Source organism: Lytechinus variegatus, chromosome 11 (assembly GCF_018143015.1).
Source record: "Lytechinus variegatus isolate NC3 chromosome 11, Lvar_3.0, whole genome shotgun sequence".
NCBI classification, from domain to species: domain Eukaryota; kingdom Metazoa; phylum Echinodermata; class Echinoidea; order Temnopleuroida; family Toxopneustidae; genus Lytechinus; species Lytechinus variegatus.
The window spans coordinates 19,708,704-19,728,575 of NC_054750.1; the positions used below are offsets into that span (position 1 = coordinate 19,708,704).

Sequence of the window (19,872 nt, forward strand, 5' to 3'; positions counted from 1 at the left end):
GGGCGCTCGTAAAAATAATGCGGCTTATTTTCGGAGTTTATGAACGCAATTTTTATTGAATTATCCGCATTACTCTTAGGCGGCTAATTGGAGGATAGGTTTATGAAAAGGGTATAAGTGATACATTGATTTTCTTCATGTGTACTTGTTGATGCATACTGAATTACATGAAATTGATCTGCGGTTTGTTTTCAGCTCTCCTGTGTCAACACTAATTATATGTGAATACTCTATTGTCCTCACATCTTAATAATCTAATTTTATTCAAAAGTAATTCACCTTGTAAAAAAAAGCTATGACTGGTAAAAAGTATGGCACTAAAAATTCATATTCACATACCAGCATGTAAAAAATGGTAATATACATTTTAATATACTACACAGAGGGATGGCATTGCAAAGTGGGGTATGTGGCCAGCAAGGAACTGCCCTTATACATGTAGGCCGATCCAAAGAATGTTTCTTTCGGAGCAGGCGTAGGCAGTGTGGCGTTGCACAGGCGTTAATTTGTTATTCCTACCAGTTAATCTCTGCGTAATTGATCGCTTGTTTCTGCAGGAAATGGGAGCATTGTGACTTTGAGTTTGACCAGAGGGCATTGTACTGTTTCCCTGGCCAGCACTGTTTTGCAGATGGACAACTGCATGGTACAAAGATGATGTTATGACTGCTTATCAGTCCTCCATTATCCATGTTGCATTTGCTAGTGTGAATGTACATGAATTGCATTATGTGAGTGAGAGTAAACTGATCAATTTGATGAGGTAATACCAGTGATATTTGTACTTACCAAATTACTTACATGTAAAAGCCCATGACAATTGTTCCCATGAAATAACGACAAGAAGCTAGTTTTCGAGCACCGACCCCAATCCTTATGTCATATTCTTCCTAGCCAAAACTCTACTGACCCCAAACCGAACACTACATGCCTTCTAAAACATATTCACACAATCAATTATCACAAAAAAGTGGTCATCCTTTATAATGCTATGAATTGAATATGAAGAATTTCATGATATTTTGTTTAAAAATATAGACGTTGTTATCCTGAAAAATGTACAACATATGGAGACTTGCTTTAGCACAGTGACAGGGGTAGTTTATGTTTCAGTCACACCAACAAAGCAGATTCCAAACCGACCTGTGGAATATCATTGGTAATAACCCAATAGATCGTCTGGCCTGGGGTCGGTTTTGTCGATATGACTGTGGCATTGGGTGGGTCATATATTATTTTTCAATGAATATGCTGATTTGTAGATTAGTGCAAACAATCACTTGTGTGAACACAACTTAATTCAACTGACATTGTATAGGGCTTGAGTGTATTTATTGAGAGAGAAAACTAGGACATGACTGTGGGTGAATTAACCCCAATTAGCACAAAACACTGAACAGGTAATAGTAGAGTGCCTAACATGCTTGTCAGGATGGTGGCCATGAATTAGGTTCTATGTCTGATGTAATAGGGTAATGAAGCCCATTATCTCATTACACCCCAAACCACAAAGCACACATTAGTAGCACTGAGAGATAGAGGGCTGATAACAGGAAGAAAACCAATGTGATTAGGGAAGGATCACTGCATTTGAAGTGTACATTTTGTACAATCCATGCTCTCCCTATGCTGCCTTGCAGTAAGCCGGTGAAGCAATCAGGGTACTTGCTGGTTTGGTGTTTGCAGAGCAGAGGCAGTGCATTGGTAGCAGCAGTGTTCAGTAGTGACTTGGTTGAGAAATGCACTGGATAGAAATTGAATGGGAATGATGTCAGTCGGTTTAAAGACTACATGTATGTTAAGTGGGAATAGGTCCCCCAAGGATTAGGTTTCATCTGACGAGACTTCAGCTGGTAGTCGTGAGAGGTGGGGTTTTCATTCTGCCTGGTTACGTGCTGCGGCCAAGCCGAGACAGGATTGCCCTGGATTGAAGTGGGAGCAGAGATCTTGTGTGGCTGTCAGGAATTGTTTTCATACATGTATCAAACCGAGGGGGGAAAATACCTGCCCTGGATGCGGAATGCGTCTGGTGCTTCCTCGCTGTTAGTCCCTACCCGTGTGATGTGATATTGCCTAGACGGTTTTATATTACAACGTGTTGTCGCGACAAGATATGCTTCATTCAAAGTTAAATATTAGCACAATAAACCTAGCCTGAATACGCTTTCCTTCAGGATTGTGCAGTGTAAAAATCACTCATGTGCTCTGTTATATGTTTGTAGAAAAATGATAATCGACGTGTTTACAGTGCAATAAAACCAACTATCTATGCCATTTGTCCGAGCGTTTTTGTCTTTCGTCAGTGGGTTTGCGTCATCCAAACAAATTACCCCTCTTGCTTCTTAAGAAGTGTGATAGAACTGAGGAAACCACAGAGTGGGCAAAACTCCGTCATACTGTATTGACGCACCATCTATCGGGGGAATCATTTTGCAGTACGATAATAAAAGAAACATAGGTGTGGATTCTGACTATCTACTTTCCTTAATGTGGTGGTGGTAATGACCAGCTGTGGGAGAATTAAGCTTTCTTTTGTTGTCATTCTGATGTGAGCGTAAGTCTCCTCAGCTCTGCCAGAAGGTGCTTCGTCCGTCCGTAGGGAGAAGACTCGTCGTCGCTCCTCCATCAGTCTGCCAAGTGTCATCTCTCGAGGTGGAGGATTGAACAACGTGTGCGTGCGTGTGTGTCTTGTGTGTCCGCATCATTATGTCTCTGGTATCTCACAGCCAGTGACAGCGAAGCAACTCACACTGTTTACCATGTGTTTCATACTAGCTTCCTTGCTGACTCTGAGACAGACGTAGGAAACATGACATCTCTCTTGCATCTCTTAAAGCCATCTCAATCTGGCTTGTGTCCCTACTTTAGGGAATAGGCCAGGAACGCTTTGTGTTATTGACTCAAATAGAGGGGCATTGCTTCAGGGTATTATATTTTCCAACTGCAGTACATTTTAAACATGAACAAAATGATTTCCAATACGGAATGCGATGTGGTCATGTCATTGGTCCAGCGTCGGCCGCGGGCTCGAGCCCCATGTCACATCACCATTGTGGTAAGCAAATTTTCACTCTGGATTTTCCACTTTTTTTTTGTTTAGGTTTGGAATGCGAATAATAACATGCAATGCTGACGCATTATTTAGAATCTATAGGCCTAAATATTTTCCTTCAAACCAATTTCTTATGCTACATTTTGTTTTTAATTCCACATGAACTCGAACAACAAAATCGCTGTGATGACCTTGCAAGTATGAGTAGATATACATTGCTTGAGTGTTTACATGCAATTTTTGGCATTAAAAATGTAAACATGTGCAATGTTTGATCTGTTTCCATGCAGGATGATTATCAATGCCCTTGCTTTCCATTCCTCTGATTTCTGAAAGTAAATGTCATACATGAAAATGCATAGAATGTGCAGCTACACAGTAAATATGTTCTATAAAACCTGGGGCCCGTAACACAAAGCTTAGCAATGATCGTGAAATACTTTTCTACGATTGATTGCATTGACTACAATGTACAATCAATCGTGAAAATCAAGCGCACGATCAAGTGCTAACCTTTGTGTTACGGGACCCTGGTTTATTATTATGAACTGATAACGTATTTCTGTATTACAAACAGAATGTTAGTAATTTAAACACTGATGTTCAGTTTATTTATTGCACATTTTAGTTTTAATAAAAAAAAACAATAGCAACAAATGTTCATACTGAAACTGGATCGTTTGAAAATCATTGATTTTGTTTACTTGTGTTTTTAATAAACAAGCTCATGAATTTATACACTCATATTATACTCTTGAAAGAGACTGAAACTTTTTGTCTTCTTTATGATTTCTATGTCTTATTTTGTTGTAAATATATTGAAGTAATGAAAGAAAAATAATAATTAAAGTAATCACTTTCTTTTTAAATTTTACTGTGGATTCAACTTTCCATCCATATGATAAAAAAATAAAATATTGAAAAAGTTATATAAATAATGAAACAATATGTGTTAAAAATGAATTTTACTTTGAAAATATATACTTTGAAAATATATTCTTATACCTAAATAGAAAGTAGTTTAGAAAATGGAACAAGGGAAATATTTCAAGGAGAGAGAAAGAAATATATAACAAAAACTAATGTTGATGTATCTCTTTATTTTGCAAAGTACCTTCAGATTAGACCAGAACTCAAAGGAAAAAAGTTTATACAATGGACATTTTCTTCTGAAAGTATAATAAATGCAAATGTCCATGGAAACTGCTTAAAATCTAGTATGATTACCTCTCCAGGCATTACAGAACTGTGAATAATTGTTAATATATGTGCATTTGTCACAATCGTGCAGTGCAGGGATTTATTTTTGTACAAATGTTACTTGTCTATTAAAGGGGACTGTCACTCCCGGCCCGTGCAAAGGTTAGCGATCAATCGCTAAATGAAACGTTCTGTCAAGATCATTGTTGCAGGCTCATTTTACTTAGTAGACTAACAAGGAACCTATCAAAATTGTTCTTTCTGAACGTTTCAGCTAGCGTATGCCGACGTGCATGTAGTCAAAGCTGTTTTCTTCATCCCATTTCTCGATATATCAAGAATTGGCTTTTGTTACCAACACAAGTGACTCTTTATACAAACATTTTGACAATCTTGATGTTTTGTATACATAATGAAATTCTTGATATTAAGATCAAGTCGACCCCAGAAAAATGTTGATTTGAGTAAATAGAGAAAAATCAAACTAGCATAATGCTGTAAATTTCATCAAAGTCGGATGTAAAATAAGAAAGTTATGGAATTTCTAAGTTTTTATTATTTTTCACAAAACAGTGATGTGCACAGTGATGTCTGAAGAGTCGTGACCTATTTTCATTTTCAGACTTTTTTTTTGGGGGGGGGTATTAAAGTCAAAACTTTAGTGCCATCATTTCTCAACTTTCAAGTAACACTTCTGAGTATGTTATGTCAGTTAGAAATTTTTAAAAACCATTAAAAAAGAAATATATGTATCTGGCCTAAATTTAGGCACGTATGGAGTGAATCTTTAAAAAATTATATTCTAGCTGAGAAAAACAAACACTTCAGACAATATAATGTGTTCAATGATATTTTCCCATCGGTTTTTATTCAAGTACCTTTTAGCAGTGTAGGAATTCAATGGCGCAGAGTAATGTCATGTCAAAGGCACATTACTTTTGCTTGGCAAGTGACCAGCGTGAGTGCTGGCTGAATAAATTCCCCTCTGATTTTCTCTTCGCTTGGTGGAGGTAGGAGTGTGATATCCCTGACCTGCTTCTCTATATAGTGCCGCTCTTATGGTGCGACTAAAAGCTCCGACTATTCTTCTTTTCTTGCACATTGATCCATCGTCTGTTATTGTCCATCCATCCTCCTTCCTCTTTCTCCCCTTCCTTTCTTGTTCCTAACTCCCTGCTATTATATATCTTTTCTTTTTGCATGTATTTCCTACCATCTCCAACCTTACTTTCCTTCTTCATGTTTTCTTTCTCCTATAACATTCTTTTTGGACCAACTATTTATGCTCTAACTATTATTATTTTTTTGCACATTGGTCATTATAAGGATAGTATGGGGTTAAGGAAATGCAGTGTGAAAAGCATATTTACGAACGTCCTTATATAAATTTCTTGATTTTCTGTAAGTGCATAAGGAAGGTCCATGTGTGAACATGAATTACAATTATAATTCTATTCATAACAAATAATAATAATATGTATCCACCTTGTTAGGTGCTCAAGACACAGGAATGTTATTATTTTTGCTTTTCCCTCTTCCTTCTTTCATCGATTATTTTTGTCATTCCTCAAAATCCTCTTGCTCTTTAATTCTATTCTTCCTCAAGTTCCTCTCAAATTCTCTTGATCAGCATTTTGTGAACTTTAAAAAAAAGGACCTTTAAATACCCTTTAAATCAGTTCATGGACTGCTTTTGAAATCAGTTCATGTTTTTCTCTCGTTCAATGTTTGACAGGCTTGCGAACAGCGATTTGATTTAGATGGATCGCATTGCATTACACATGGCTAAACATGTGTGTTTGCAGAGTAAATACCCACCCTTTCATCCATGGCCACTTTAAAAAGACGTGTTCTTGGCAGTGATTGTGGTCCGTATTAGGTAATTAATTGTATTGAGAAAAAAATATGTAAGGGGGGGTATAAGGGGTAGACTACTGTCCTTTCTAGTCTGCAGGCACAGACCCTCATTGGAACTTTGATCAACAAGTGTGCCTCCACGCGAAGACTAGCACATACAAAACTTGCTGTTCCTGAGCGAGAGAGACTTCAGTACACAAGGCATGAGTAGGCTGCACATTGAGACCCTTGTTTCGAGTGAAGGGTTTGCCCAGCAGACTAGTCCTTTCAATCTTGGCGCAAATATTCACTACTGAATGATACGCTTCGTATAAGCTAAAACAACAACAACATCCATTTGTTGAAGAAGAAAAACTGCACAGTGGAACGGTGTCATTGCAGGGCAGTGCAACATCATTTTGACAATGATTGAGATTTTTTTGTAACATTTTAACCAATTTTTAACCAATGCAACAATTTTAACCAATGCAACATCATATTGACAATGATTGAGATTTTTTTGTAACATTTTAACCAATTTAGTTCTGGTGATTTACACTATTGTGATTCTTGCAGAGGTATGTTCTCTAATCATATTTGTGTTCTCAACCATTATAAGATATGCCCTACAATCGATAAAGCTTGTTACTTTAGTCTGTACAAAAAGTGTACAATCAATCATAATTACTAATTCTATTTTCTTTATGGTGGTATACATTTACCCATAGGTGGCGGAAGTGGGGGGATGGGGGGGGACAGATCCCCCCCAAAAAAAATTTGAGGTGGGGGGATGATCCCCCCTAAATTATTAGTTGACAACATTTTTTTTTTTTGCTTGTAAAATTTGTTCCCTGTGTCCCCCCCTACAGAAATTTCCAAGCTTGCGGGAAGCGTGCGACTAGCTTGCGCAAGCTTGCGGCATGCTAGTAACTAGCATGCGGCTAGCTTAATAAGCGTGTAATATGCGTGCAGAGTAATAGTTAAGCGATCTTTTAGCGAGCAGGGACTGTTTGCTAGCATGCACTCGCTTATTAAGTGAGCGCCCTGCTAGTCGCATGCTAGTTACTAGCAAGCGGCACGCTTAAATTTCTGTAGGCCCCCCCTAAATTCTGGTGAACCCCCCTTAAAATGTCTCTTGTCCCCCATAAAATTTAGGTTGATTACCTTTTTTTTTTCAGGTAGACCCCCCCCCCAATTTTTTTGGCTTCCGCCGCAAATGCATTTACCTCCAGGATTATGGAAATCTACATGAAATTAACCATGTTGGGAAAAACAGTTCTTTTTCAACCATTGACCATTGGAATTGGTATCTGATATAACCTATACAGTAATCCATAGATTATACATGTATGATAATGAGGATTATTAATAGAGTTGGGATGGATACCTCATTACTGTAGACAAGCTTAAAAAATTAAATGCACAATTGCATTAAAAATGGTAAAATGGTAAAGGTACAATTGCTTTCATATGATTATCTTCCATCCTATATGTTATTTCTATTTTGTATGGCAAGCTTGTTTGGGGAATTTATTCATTATCTCCTTTCCCACAATGCTGGTTTTACAGAGAGGGGTAATTTGGAACTATGCGTTTGTTGCAGATGCATTAAAGCATCTATACAAATATTGCTCTGTTGGGAAAAACTTGACGAAAACTTCCGACAAACTTCAGGTGCATGCAGCTACATAAAATGAAAATACCTGAATATAAATGAAAATGTGGGGCATTTAGCTACAAATGAATAATATAGATTTTCAGGAATTGTAAAGAACAGCAATTACTAGTATCCCATGATAATGTCCTCGGCATAAGCCCTGCTCATAACTTAGCTTGCATAATCTTCCAGCATTATTTTTCTTTCTTTCAAAATGATTTTCATTTCTTGTGTGACTGCAAAGACTGTGTTTGTCAGAAAAGAAAGCGGAGTTACAATGAAATCAATGCTGACAGAGGTTGTATCATATTATCTTCAAGCCATCTCCGGAATAGAAGCCTATCCAGCACATTGTGGCAAGCGTGTTATAATGTAGTAATACTCCGTAGCTATCAGTAACATGCCCGTAGGTGATGACCAATTTCTCCCGATGTTATCCAGAAATAAAATGCAGAAGGAAAGCAGATCTTATGCAGATTTGCCATTGTTTTGATGCATTTCAGAGATTAGAATGATTTGAAACATTTTTTTCCTTGCATGTGGTGTAACTATCATGGAGAATGGCACCGGGGAAGTGAAAGGAAAGAGTTGTGATGCGCTTTATTATTTACTTTGAAGAAGATTTGAGTCAGAAGGCGGTGCTGCACCATCCCGAGTTTGCTGTTTATATGTATGGAGAGGTTTCTGCTTATATAGGCCTACATGTATGCTCTGAACTTTTGAGAAAGGGGTTTTCTTTTCTTTTCTGGAAAGAAAGAATCTCTTATATCAGGCTCTATACTGCAGAGCAAGTGCATGTACAGGTAGTAGATATATGCCATTGTTCAAGGTTGATTATCCAAAACTTACGAGACTTAACTTTTTATTAGCTCACAGTTTGTAGCTTTAGGAAGAACGTTCAGTTGAAAGACATGGATTTGAACCCTATTTGTGGTTACCCCCATTATTCTTCTCCAAAATCATGGGAATCAACCTCGAGATTAGTCACTGGCAAAATGCCATTCTCCCCCCTTGTGGTCATGCACCCGGGGCTGTGTACTACACGACAGGCGGTTTCAGAATCTCCCTCGTCGCATTTTGTTACGAATTACTCATAACAACCAGGGGACATTCTGGCACTTGCGCACTCTAATGAAGAAAAGGGAGAGAAATGAAAAGAGGCAGGAAAAGATATTTGTTAGGGTGAGAAAGAGTACCCCTTGCGATATACAACCCATCAGAGGGCCATTGCTCTGGATTATCTAACCACTCTCTGGCACAGTTATTGAGGAGTGGAGAAAGCTGGAAGGGGGTACTGCATAAGGTAAGGGATATCTTCCTTTTCTTTTGTTGCTGTAGGCCTATAGTCGATTCTTATATTAGATCACTTCGGGTGTGACGCAAAAGTTCATCACTTTCTAGGCTTGTGGTGAGAGAGAAAGGTAAATCACGAACATTCAATTTCAAACTTTTGGCATGTACTTAAGAAAGCTAGTGCATGCATACTTTTAAGTACTGATGAAAGTACACCAATTTAAGTCTAACAGACAAATTTGGTTTGGGTGCAACTTTTTATGGGGGCAGTTTGTAACCGGGGCGGGGGGGGGGGGGGGTTAAATTCGCATCACGAAAGAATATTCATGCACCGACATAGCAACGCACATGGCTCATTGCACAATCCACGGAAGGTGCTTTTGTTCATCTTGTAGTCCCCCAGTTAGTGTCCTGATTATTCATTCATTCATACTTTTACTTCATTATTTGCAGTGGAAAAAAAATTGATATTGAGAGTGGATATGAATTTGTAAAGACCAATTCTACTAAGTTGTGTTTGAAGAGAAAGATTGTATTCATTATGTTGACATACTGTGAGGCCTACATGTATCACGCAGTCCCCTCTGTGTGGAGGGTTGATATGAGTCAGCGAATGGGGATTGATTTAGGGTCAATATTTAGTATCCAATAACTAATGTCATCAGTAACACTATCTTTATTTCATCCCTGTAATGTGGTAATATTCGGTAGGATCGAATCTGATCTTTGTATGAAGAAAATGATGAATAAGGGTTTCAAGTTTCCTACCCTTGAAGTCTTCTTTATTTTATTAAATTGAAAAGGGCCCATTTTGCCCAAGCTTTACAGATTCCATCCGGGGGCCCTGTGTCATAAATATTATAATTTTTGTGAGGGATTGATTTTAATATTGAATTCGACATAATGCTCAATGCAATAACTTTTCCACATGATCAACCTTTGAGATCTGTGTTACTAGCCTTTGATCACTGAACAGCCCTGAAAAAAAGTTTATAAATTACCCAAATGGAAATCACCCCATGGTGCAATCTATTTGATTTGATTTGATGTGATTTAATTTCATATTTGCAATTCAAATTTAATTTGTAGCACAGTTGTAACAAATATTAAAAGGTTATCACTTGCTTGAAACATGTATCACATCGATTGGATTGGAGATTGAACTTGTGACATGAAGCTTTGCCTGAATTAAGGTGCCCTACAGTTTTTTAGGGAAATCAATTTTTTTGTTGCTATGAGAAGATCATTTCTGATTTTGAAATATAAAGCAAATAATGCACCTCTGACTTCTGCAGATAATACAAATATTGGAGCTACAACTCCATGGGCAGAACATCATATCCTTGATGATTTGCATGTATGAATGAAGACACTATATCCCTTCACAATGTCTTGAAAGGTAGGCTTGGAAACAATAGTTTGTCTCGAATACTTTCCCCTTTGTTGTTTATTAACTTGTTTTTAACCTTGTATTAAAGACAAATACGTTTTATTCAATTAGGAAAGCATGAGCTTTAATAAACTCTGGATGGTACTTCATCTGTACTTTGTATGTTAATGAGAAGAGCCCAAGGTATATCCAAATTGATATGTTGATGAGTTCTCTTCAAGAATAATGAATACTGATGGGTCAGAGCATGATGAGAAGCAGAAGAACAGCTGTAGGCCTATCTCTTAGATGGATACATTCACACCCGCCTCATCACAAAAAAAGTTATAGTAATGAGTTCAGACCACATTTTCTGCATTCACGCCTGCTTAAAACAGGTACATATGATTTCTCACAGCTGTGATTGTCTCTTATTAAATCATTTTTCTTGCTTTGCATTAAACATTCTCATACACTGTAAAAACTGTGGTGTTAAAACTGACACCAATTGGTGTTAACAGAGGACCACACCCTGAGGTGTTAAAATAACACCATAGAGATTAAACATAACACCAAAGAGTGTAAATGTAACGACCATAGGTGTTGTAATAACACCTATAGGAGGAGTAAAACTAACACCACCAATTTAACCACCGGTGTAAAATAACTGGTGTGGTCTTCTATGTACACCGGTTAACACCACAGTTTTTGCTATGTATTTGCCATCACACTGCTCAAATTCCTGTGACCTATGAAAAGGTCTCACAATTTTGAAATGTAATGAAATGTTGATAATGGAATTTGCTGGTACTCTATTTCTGGAATATTTCAAGTTCTTTCATGCCGCTAGAATACCAGGTATTTTTTTTGTGGTCGAGTGGGGGTAAAAGCCCCTATTGATGGGCTGTCACATCTGTCCCAACTGTGACCCCCTCCCCCTCCTGCCCTTGGCTGCGTTAGAAAGCCAGTTGGAAAGGTATCCTGACAAGAATTCATTATCGTTTAAAAAGATAGTTGCCTATAAGTATGAAGTGCATTATGATTTCTGATATGGGGAGAATGCATTGTAAGTTAGGAGATTCACATTGGCAGTGTATCACATGAATGTGATAGCAGACCTTATTTTCAACCACTCCAAATGCACATGTCATTTTAGAAGTGTTAACTTTCATTTAATTCAGATATCTATACTGTGCAGAGGATATCATTTGAGACATTGGGCAATGTGGACAATAGAGATAAGCGACAGGAAAACCTAGTACTGTTGGAGGGTTGTATATTGGTGGTTATTAACAAGAGAACTTTTCAATTTTTTTATTTAGGGAAGGTGGGGGCACAAGATTTAATGCTTTGGAAAACAGAAGGGAAAAAAGCATTGGAAAACAGAAGGGAAAAAGCAGTGTCTTTCTGGATTCTTTTAAAGCGCACACATCCGTCTGGCCCGACGCTCATGGCGCTATTGACAATCATAAAAATTAGGGCATAGATACAAATTGTAATACACCTGAGATAGAGCTAACAACTGGACGAAATTTACTAAGATATAACTTCATCAAACTAACAGAAACATTTACTTTTTTAATTAAATGACATGAGAAATACATGCTGTGACTTTCAAGGGGGGGGGGGACACACTTGTGTAAGAACGGCATATTTACATTACAAATTATGATTATGCCTCTCAAAGGGTGGGGGGGCATGGCCGGATGTGACCCCCACCCCTGGATCTGCCACTGAGAAGGAAGAGTGTGTCAAGGGAATGCCCTTCAGTTGAAAATAGATTTACATCACAGTCGCTCAATTTGCATTACTCAGATTGTTACGTTAGCAATTAACCTATAATCATATGACGGTCTATCACTTTTCCTTTCATTGGCTGTGTTTGTTTGTGGCTGCGGTGCGCCAAGCTCACATTGAAAGCATACCAGTCGACTTTAAATCAATTACATCATGTAAGGGGCTAAAGGTCATGGAGGAATGTGGAAATATCAGGAACTCTGCATATTCCTGGGCAGTGTAGTAATTTGTAATGAATTTGTAGATTACGGTTCTGTTGGGAGTGAGTCTTATCTTGTGTGGCAGTTGTCAGTCTGTCAGATTTCCATTAGGCTCCTTTATTTATATGTCTGGAATCAAATCAACAAACGGTTCTATCTCTTAGTTGATTTTGATAATACAATTACATCAGGTGCTGATGTGACAGCCCGTAGGCAATAAATCAATGTAATTGAAATTGTTTTAACATCAGACTGAATGTTCATACACCTTATCTGTTCTTTTACTTTCTTCGTGATTTATTTGGCTGGCAATCACTACACTCTACAAACACAGCAGGTGTAAAGGTGAAAAGGACTGTTATAAAAGTGAAATTGTTTTTCACCCTTGTTAAAAACAATTTCATTCTTTAGCCCCTTTTAAAGGGTTTTACATATTTACCTCTTTCCACCCTCTTTTTCTTGTGTATCAGCAGCAAATTAGTGCCCTCCCTAATCTTGTAGTTGTATGTGTTTAATCTACATGTACATTCTTAGCAATTGTGAATTCATTTACTGAAAATAGCAATTCACATCATGTTTTAAGAGTGTTATATGTATTCTTCTGTTATTTATTCATTTTTATCTTAACTGTGCAAATTCTGCATGTATGTGAATTATTTCTCTGTATTTTTTACGATGTACTTTGCAATTGATACCCTGTATTCAAGCATGTGTAATTCAGGTCATTTACTGCGATACATGTCTGTTGAATAAACCATTAAATGAAATGAAAAGATGAAAAATGAAATTGAAGAGATTATGCCACACCATGTTACATGCATGTATAATAAACAAAAATGATATTCACACTCCCTTTCTTGCCTTTTTTCTGTAGAAATAAAATTAATATACATATCTCCAGAGATGTGTACAATTTTGATATCTGAAACAAAGCATACTGGTATGTGCATTTGACACTTGTGTAACTACTGATAGAAATGATAATGAAAAAGATAGGCCTGCATATAAACATGTATTGTATAGCAAATGGTTTCCATGAAAAAAGGGCGGACAGCAGTTTATACTAATAACATGATCAAACTATGTAGGTATGCTCCGATCTTTCAACATGGAAAGTCTACATTTAAATGAATCAGCAATACTCTGGGGTAGTAATGTCCAATCGTAACCGCCAGGGGAATTACAAGAGGATAAATGGAGATCCCAGTATAGGGATATGGATTTATCCCCTTTAATTCATTCGCTTGCACTCTTCTCCTGAAGTTCAACTTCATTCCTCTGATCCCTCAACAAGCCTTGGCATATTGGATTCCGCTAACTTGAAAAATAACATGAATCATGCCATTTATCTGAAGCTGGCCAGCCTGGTCTGACATTTCAGCTGTAGAAGTGAGACTCGTAGTTGAAAGCTTGAATGTGAAAAAAAATTATACATTGGTAGTCCGGCAGTCATAGTGATTCAGTTCATCATTTTTTTTATTGTTTATTTCAATAATTTTCCTTGGGATTTATTGAGATCCCGCCCACGTATGTGCAGTCAAAGAATAGACCAGTTCGGAGTTACTTCATGGACAATTTTGGTCAAATGACCTTTCATATCTTTCATTATAATAGGTAGATTTCAAAGCAAGATATTACGTAAGCTTACCTTACATAGGATGAAGAAATTTAATAGACCAGGTGACTAGAATAGCACACCAATGAACACTTTATGAAGGTATTTGTTGTACTCCTACTTTGAATGCATATCATAGCATGTTGCTCAATGTACTTGGCAAACTGTGAAATACCAGTCGTTCCTGGACACATTGTTTTTTGTAGATGTAAATGAAAACCACAATTTAAAAGAATATATGAATAATCAAGACATCAAAGTTGGTGCTTATCTCATTAGATTTTAAACCACCATGACATTTTAGTACAAATGAGTGAAATGACCTTCCTCTGATCATGCGTAGAATCTTCTGATCATGCGCAGAAAGGAACTACATGTATGAACTGGCTTATTGGTGAGGAAAGCAACTTTCCTCAAATAGCAGTCAAATTACCTTTCAGTTTCCCAAGAGTGAATTAAGAAAAAAACCTGTCCTTTGAGAGCAATTATTAAGTTTTCTTGGATCTTAGAAACTACATTAATACATGTATTGTAAATATTGTTTTCCAACAATCTAATACATAAAACTGTACATGTACTCTGAAAATAGTGATTTGTAATCTTTTTCAGTTCCTCTTGGTCCATGCATTTCTATTTCATGACCATTTTCATACTGATAGGTGTACTGTCATTAGATTTAGATGACGTATACATAATTAAATGAGGCAAGTTCAAGACGCTTGGAGTTAATTCCTTGCTTGATAGAGTTTGATCTTTCCCCTTGAAGTTGCCTCAAGCTGAACTCCTAAGGGCTGTTTGGGCACTTCCATCTATCTCTTAGCAGAATGGATTCCACTTAGCGGCAACATCCGACATGCATTGAGTAGTTCATTTCTTCTACACCTGCCCCGTCTGTGTGCTGCATGTAAATGGAAGTGGGCTTATGCCTCGCCACATGGCAAATTTACCCATCAGATGCGTCCCCACGATAAGCATGATCTAGAGAAATAAGTTCCAGAAATTATGTTTCTGCAAATGGGTTGGTTCTATTGGGCCTGTGCCTCAGATTCAGAGCAACATGAAAATATAGGCCTACATGTACTCGATGAAGATGAGTTGTCACAAAACTCTGAAAGCTATTTTCTTGAAGATACCATTGACAGGAAATCAAATCATTTTAGTTTCCCATTGTAAGAGCAATGTTGAATTTTCATATGATTCTATACTGCGCAAGCACAACTAATATTGATAATATTCTTTCTTTGTGGTGTAGTATTGCATTATGACATCAAACTAAAGAAAATTTTGAAACATTTTTGTGAGATTCAGTCAGATGATGCATCTTTTTGTCATTTTTACTTTTTTTTTTGTAGACAAACACCCCACTGAGAGCGATTCCATAGCAACAAGAGCGCTTTGCGTGAAGTTTTTGAAAACCACTTTCGTGTGATCAAATGGGAACTCTAGCTAAGGGATCTTCCAAACTGGTTTCCTGAGTCGGTTTCCAGTATTGGAAAGCGTAATGAGAACGGCCTAGCTATGCTGACTTGAATCCGTCTTGATATTTTCCCCTGCAGAAATTTAAGCGTGCCGCTTGCTAGTAACTAGCATGCGACTAGCAGGGCGCTCGCTTAATAAGCGAGTGCATGCTAGCGAACAGTCCCTGCTCGCTAAAAGATCGCTTAACTATTACTCTGCACGCATATCACACGCTTATTAAGCTAGCCGCATGCTAGTTACTAGCATGCCGCAAGCTTGCGCAAGCTAGTCGCACGCTTCCCGCAAGCTTGGAAATTTCTGTAGGGGTTGTTTGATCTTTGATGAAAGCTTTGTTTTGTGCTTATGTGTTATATTGTTTATCAGACATTCAGGAAGGTCGTTTTAGTCTTTTATTGCAATGTTGAATACCGGTAACTTGAATTTTATATGATAACGTTGATAATTGATATCAATTTAATGTCTTCAATACATTTTAATATTGATCAACGTGAATCATTGTAATGTAGGCCTATCATATCAGATCATTGTCTACAGGTTGACTATAGTTCTTCAAAACCTGTCATTAGCATTAACCCAAATTGATGTTTGCTAGTAAATCAGCAATTGATTTACAATGAAGTACTGTCATGCACTTTAAACTCAAGACCCATTTTGTGTCCCTCTAGAGGGAATGGATGTAGTAATGTAACATTTGTCGGCAACCATTTAGATATGCCTACATCATTCCAATATGGCCAGGGCTGTATAATAGTGGAATATTATTATTGACGTTTATGGTTTGACTCAAGAAATTTAGAGCCAAATTGGAGGCAAATTTTTTTAAAGCATTATAAAGAGTGTGGGCTTTGGTCTTCTTAGCAATTCGTATTGACTCATTTCCCCAGGTATGTGTATACTATCTTACCCCTATCTTTAGCCCCATATATCTGATGCTGTGTTTGTCTTCATGATACACATGCGGCTATACATTCTGTCACTCTGTGATATCAGGTGTGGCAATGACAGGATTGATAACTCTGTCTGGTAAACAATCCCATCTTTCAAACAATAACCTATATCTAATTACGTGCTCAAGGGGCAAAGGAGGGAACCAGTTTTCTTTTCCAGAATATCTTTGAGGCAGTTATCCTCTAGGACAAGCTAAGACCCCTGTTACATCTGAAAGTTTCCTACCCGAGACCCGACCGAGTCCACTTGCAACCTTGACTGGATTATTGGTGGATTAGCTTCGCGAACGGACCGAGTCCGAAATGTGGTCTGTTTACATCACAGTGTTCATTCCCTCCCCTTTCGCCCTATCTGTACTGTTTCGAGCGGCATCCGATTGCTGACACTTTTAAAAGGCGCTCTCGATCTAGGCTCCGAACATAGAGTTAAATACGTATTAGGTTTATATAACTCTATGGCTCCGAATAATTCGCGCGCGCTAATTGAAGTTACCCGAGATTCTGAAAGAATGCTGATGATCCCAGCAGTCGTTGAAGATATGATCGACTTGAAAAGGATACGTTTAAAATGCTTCTTTTCACTCAAATCAAAGACTTTATCAATCACAATTCACATGTCGCATGCCGCAAAAACATTCGAAGAGCGACGGGGCTGGGGGAGGGGATAGCGCGCGCTATGACGTAATTTGACAGCTGGCGAACGGACCGAGATAGGTTCGAAAGCTTGTGTGCGTTTACATCTACGAATCGGTGGACCGGGGCCGGCCCGATACCTACCCGAGACTACCTCTGGATGTGGTCTCGGGTAGGTTCGCTAAAAGGTGGCCCGAGGTAGGTTTGGGATGTTTACATCTGATTTCTTTCCGACCCGAGGTAGGCCCCGGGCCGGCCCGAGGTAGGGAATCTCTCAGATGTAACAGGGGTCTAAGTCTCTCTTCCATCCCTTTGTATGGTGCATCTTAGGGAATGGGCTGTCACTAGTGAGCATAGTAAATATATCAAGTTTACCTATTCAACAAATCTAACCACAGCTATGTATAATGTTTATCATCTACTTTCTGTCCAACTACCAGAAAGCAAGACATGAGATGCTTTACACAGTTTTCAGCTCTCTCTCTTGGGATTAATAATGTCTTACACTTGGAAATCAAAGTGCAAGAAAGATGTGATGCAAAACGACTCTGCAATTCGGAGAGAATGATAATGATAGAGGAATAAAGAAAGTGAAGAAAGGATAGTTTGGGTGTGGGAGGGATGAGGGAGAAAGCGGAGTGAGAGAAATACATGAATATATACACTACAGAGAGATAGACACAGGGATATATACAATGTAATGCACAGTTGAGAGTGCATTAGAGTTGATAGCCCCTACAGAAATTTCCAAGCTTGCGGGAAGCGTGCGACTAGCTTGCGCAAGCTTGCGGCATGCTAGTAACTAGCATGCGGCTAGCTTAATAAGCGTGTGATATGCGTGCAGAGTAATAGTTAAGCGATCTTTTAGCGAGCAGGGACTGTTCGCTAGCATGCACTCGCTTATTAAGCGAGCGCCCTGCTAGTCGCATGCTAGTTACTAGCAAGCGGCACGCTTAAATTTCTGCAGGGGAGCAAACCTATGCATCATTTGTTTTATATAATGAGTACGGAATAAAAGAAATAATGACTTTGTACACAGATGAAGAGACAAGAATACGGTATGATGCTCAGTTAAATCCTCAACATAGACTTCTCTTGAAAAAAATATATTTCATGACATTTCACCGTGTATGAAGAATACTAAGATGTAAACTTGATCATCCAAATTGCACAGTGCTGCATCCTATTAAAGTAAAATGGACATTGTTGCACTGTTTAAATCCATGACATGTCACATGATTTGCAACACAGTCATTATTGGCTTTACAATGTCCTTTAAATGTATTCATTATTTCAATTGGTAATTTCTTTTCATAGCTTTTGCGTTGCTATGCACTTCCTGGCCCCCATCTTTGTATCAAGAATATCTTCTCCGAGCCATATAACGTTATCTGGTATCCTTCAGCATTCAGTTTATCTCACTTTTGTTCTTAAATGATTTATGTTGACTTAGTTTTGGTGTGTTTATGCTTGAATTTCTTTTTTTTAGACTGCCATAACAATTTTTTTTACAATTTATCAAAATGATACAATAATCTATGCAATCAGTCATATTAGAAATTAGGTCCAAGATCTATTGCTATCTTTCGGTTACGGGCCACTAGATTGATGTATATGTTACAAACATGGTTGCACTACATGTATGTCTATAATGCTGATCTTGAAATGATAATTACCAAACACAGTTTTATAGGGTTTATCATAAATTACATTACAAATAAATGTACAGTGTATAGGCCTATATGTTGCTTTGACTTCAATATATTCCACCATGGAAGAAGAGCTCTTTCAATTGCTTGTCCAATATATTGGCACATAATATTTTCTGAGATTTTAGAGTAATTTCTATCGCTGTTCTGTGCAGTTTGATGAAAAATATGTTTTCCGTTATTTTCCGTTTGAAAAGCCACTTTCAAAGGCCGTTTCCGTGATATCGGTGAAATCGTGGAAAATCACTGTGTCCCTGCGTAAAAGCAGGTATTATTGACAAAAAGAGAAAGGTTATCAATATCGCAAAGTGGCAAAAACAAGCGATTATTGACAGGACAATTGAGAAAGACATTATCGATATCGGCCCTACTTAACAATTGATCCAGCAACGTTTGCTCTAGCTGTAGATACCACAAAATGGCCATTTTGTAGCCAGAAATATACTTTCATGAAGTGCTAACTAGAATCTCTTTCCTCAAATCATAAACCCCTAGAAGTAAAACAGAAGCTGCCCTAGCAGTGGAAATCCAATGATGAAACTGCATTTCTCACTTTTAAATGATTGATAGCGTTGTTAAAAGTATGGACTTTTCCCATGATTGAAGCAAACCATTTCTACCATCGACTGGAATTGATCCTTGCTCAACCAGTATCTTCTAGCATTTACAGTTTCTTATTTGCTCTTTATGTGTCCACCTTTAACTAGTTTAAGAAATCATTTTCAATTTTAGCTAATTAATCATCTGAGTTTCCCATGAATCAGAAATAGTAAATGTCACAGCGCCATTAGTGGTCATGGGAAGCGGATCCTGAGCCATATAATGAGCACGACATTTAAAGTGGCAAAGTTAATGGATTGATAACACATAATTTGAGGGTTTTTTAGTCTCACATAAATAAGTGCAAAGAATTAACTTCCACTACAACGCAAGGAAATCTACAAATAGGCCAACATTTATTTCTGGATTTGTGCATTGTCAAATCATCTGAAAGAAAGAAAAATTCAAGCCAGTATTGATTACAGTTAGATAAAGCAATAATGGCTTGCAAACAAAATAAATATTAACAGCAACTTTTTTTTGTT

General features: G+C 37.7%; 1 protein-coding gene across 1 annotated transcript in view; it reads left to right on the top strand.

The window, feature by feature from the left end:
- The first annotated feature begins 1,041 nt into the window (after positions 1-1,041).
- LOC121424249 (microtubule-associated serine/threonine-protein kinase 4-like) overlaps positions 1,042-19,872 on the top strand; it is a 28,173-nt gene continuing 9,342 nt past the window's right edge. Inside the window, exon 1 of the mRNA XM_041619866.1 lies at positions 1,042-3,055. Coding sequence (XP_041475800.1) covers positions 2,960-3,055 — 96 coding nt within the window. The 5' untranslated portion in view covers positions 1,042-2,959. The remainder of the gene's footprint in view (positions 3,056-19,872) is intronic.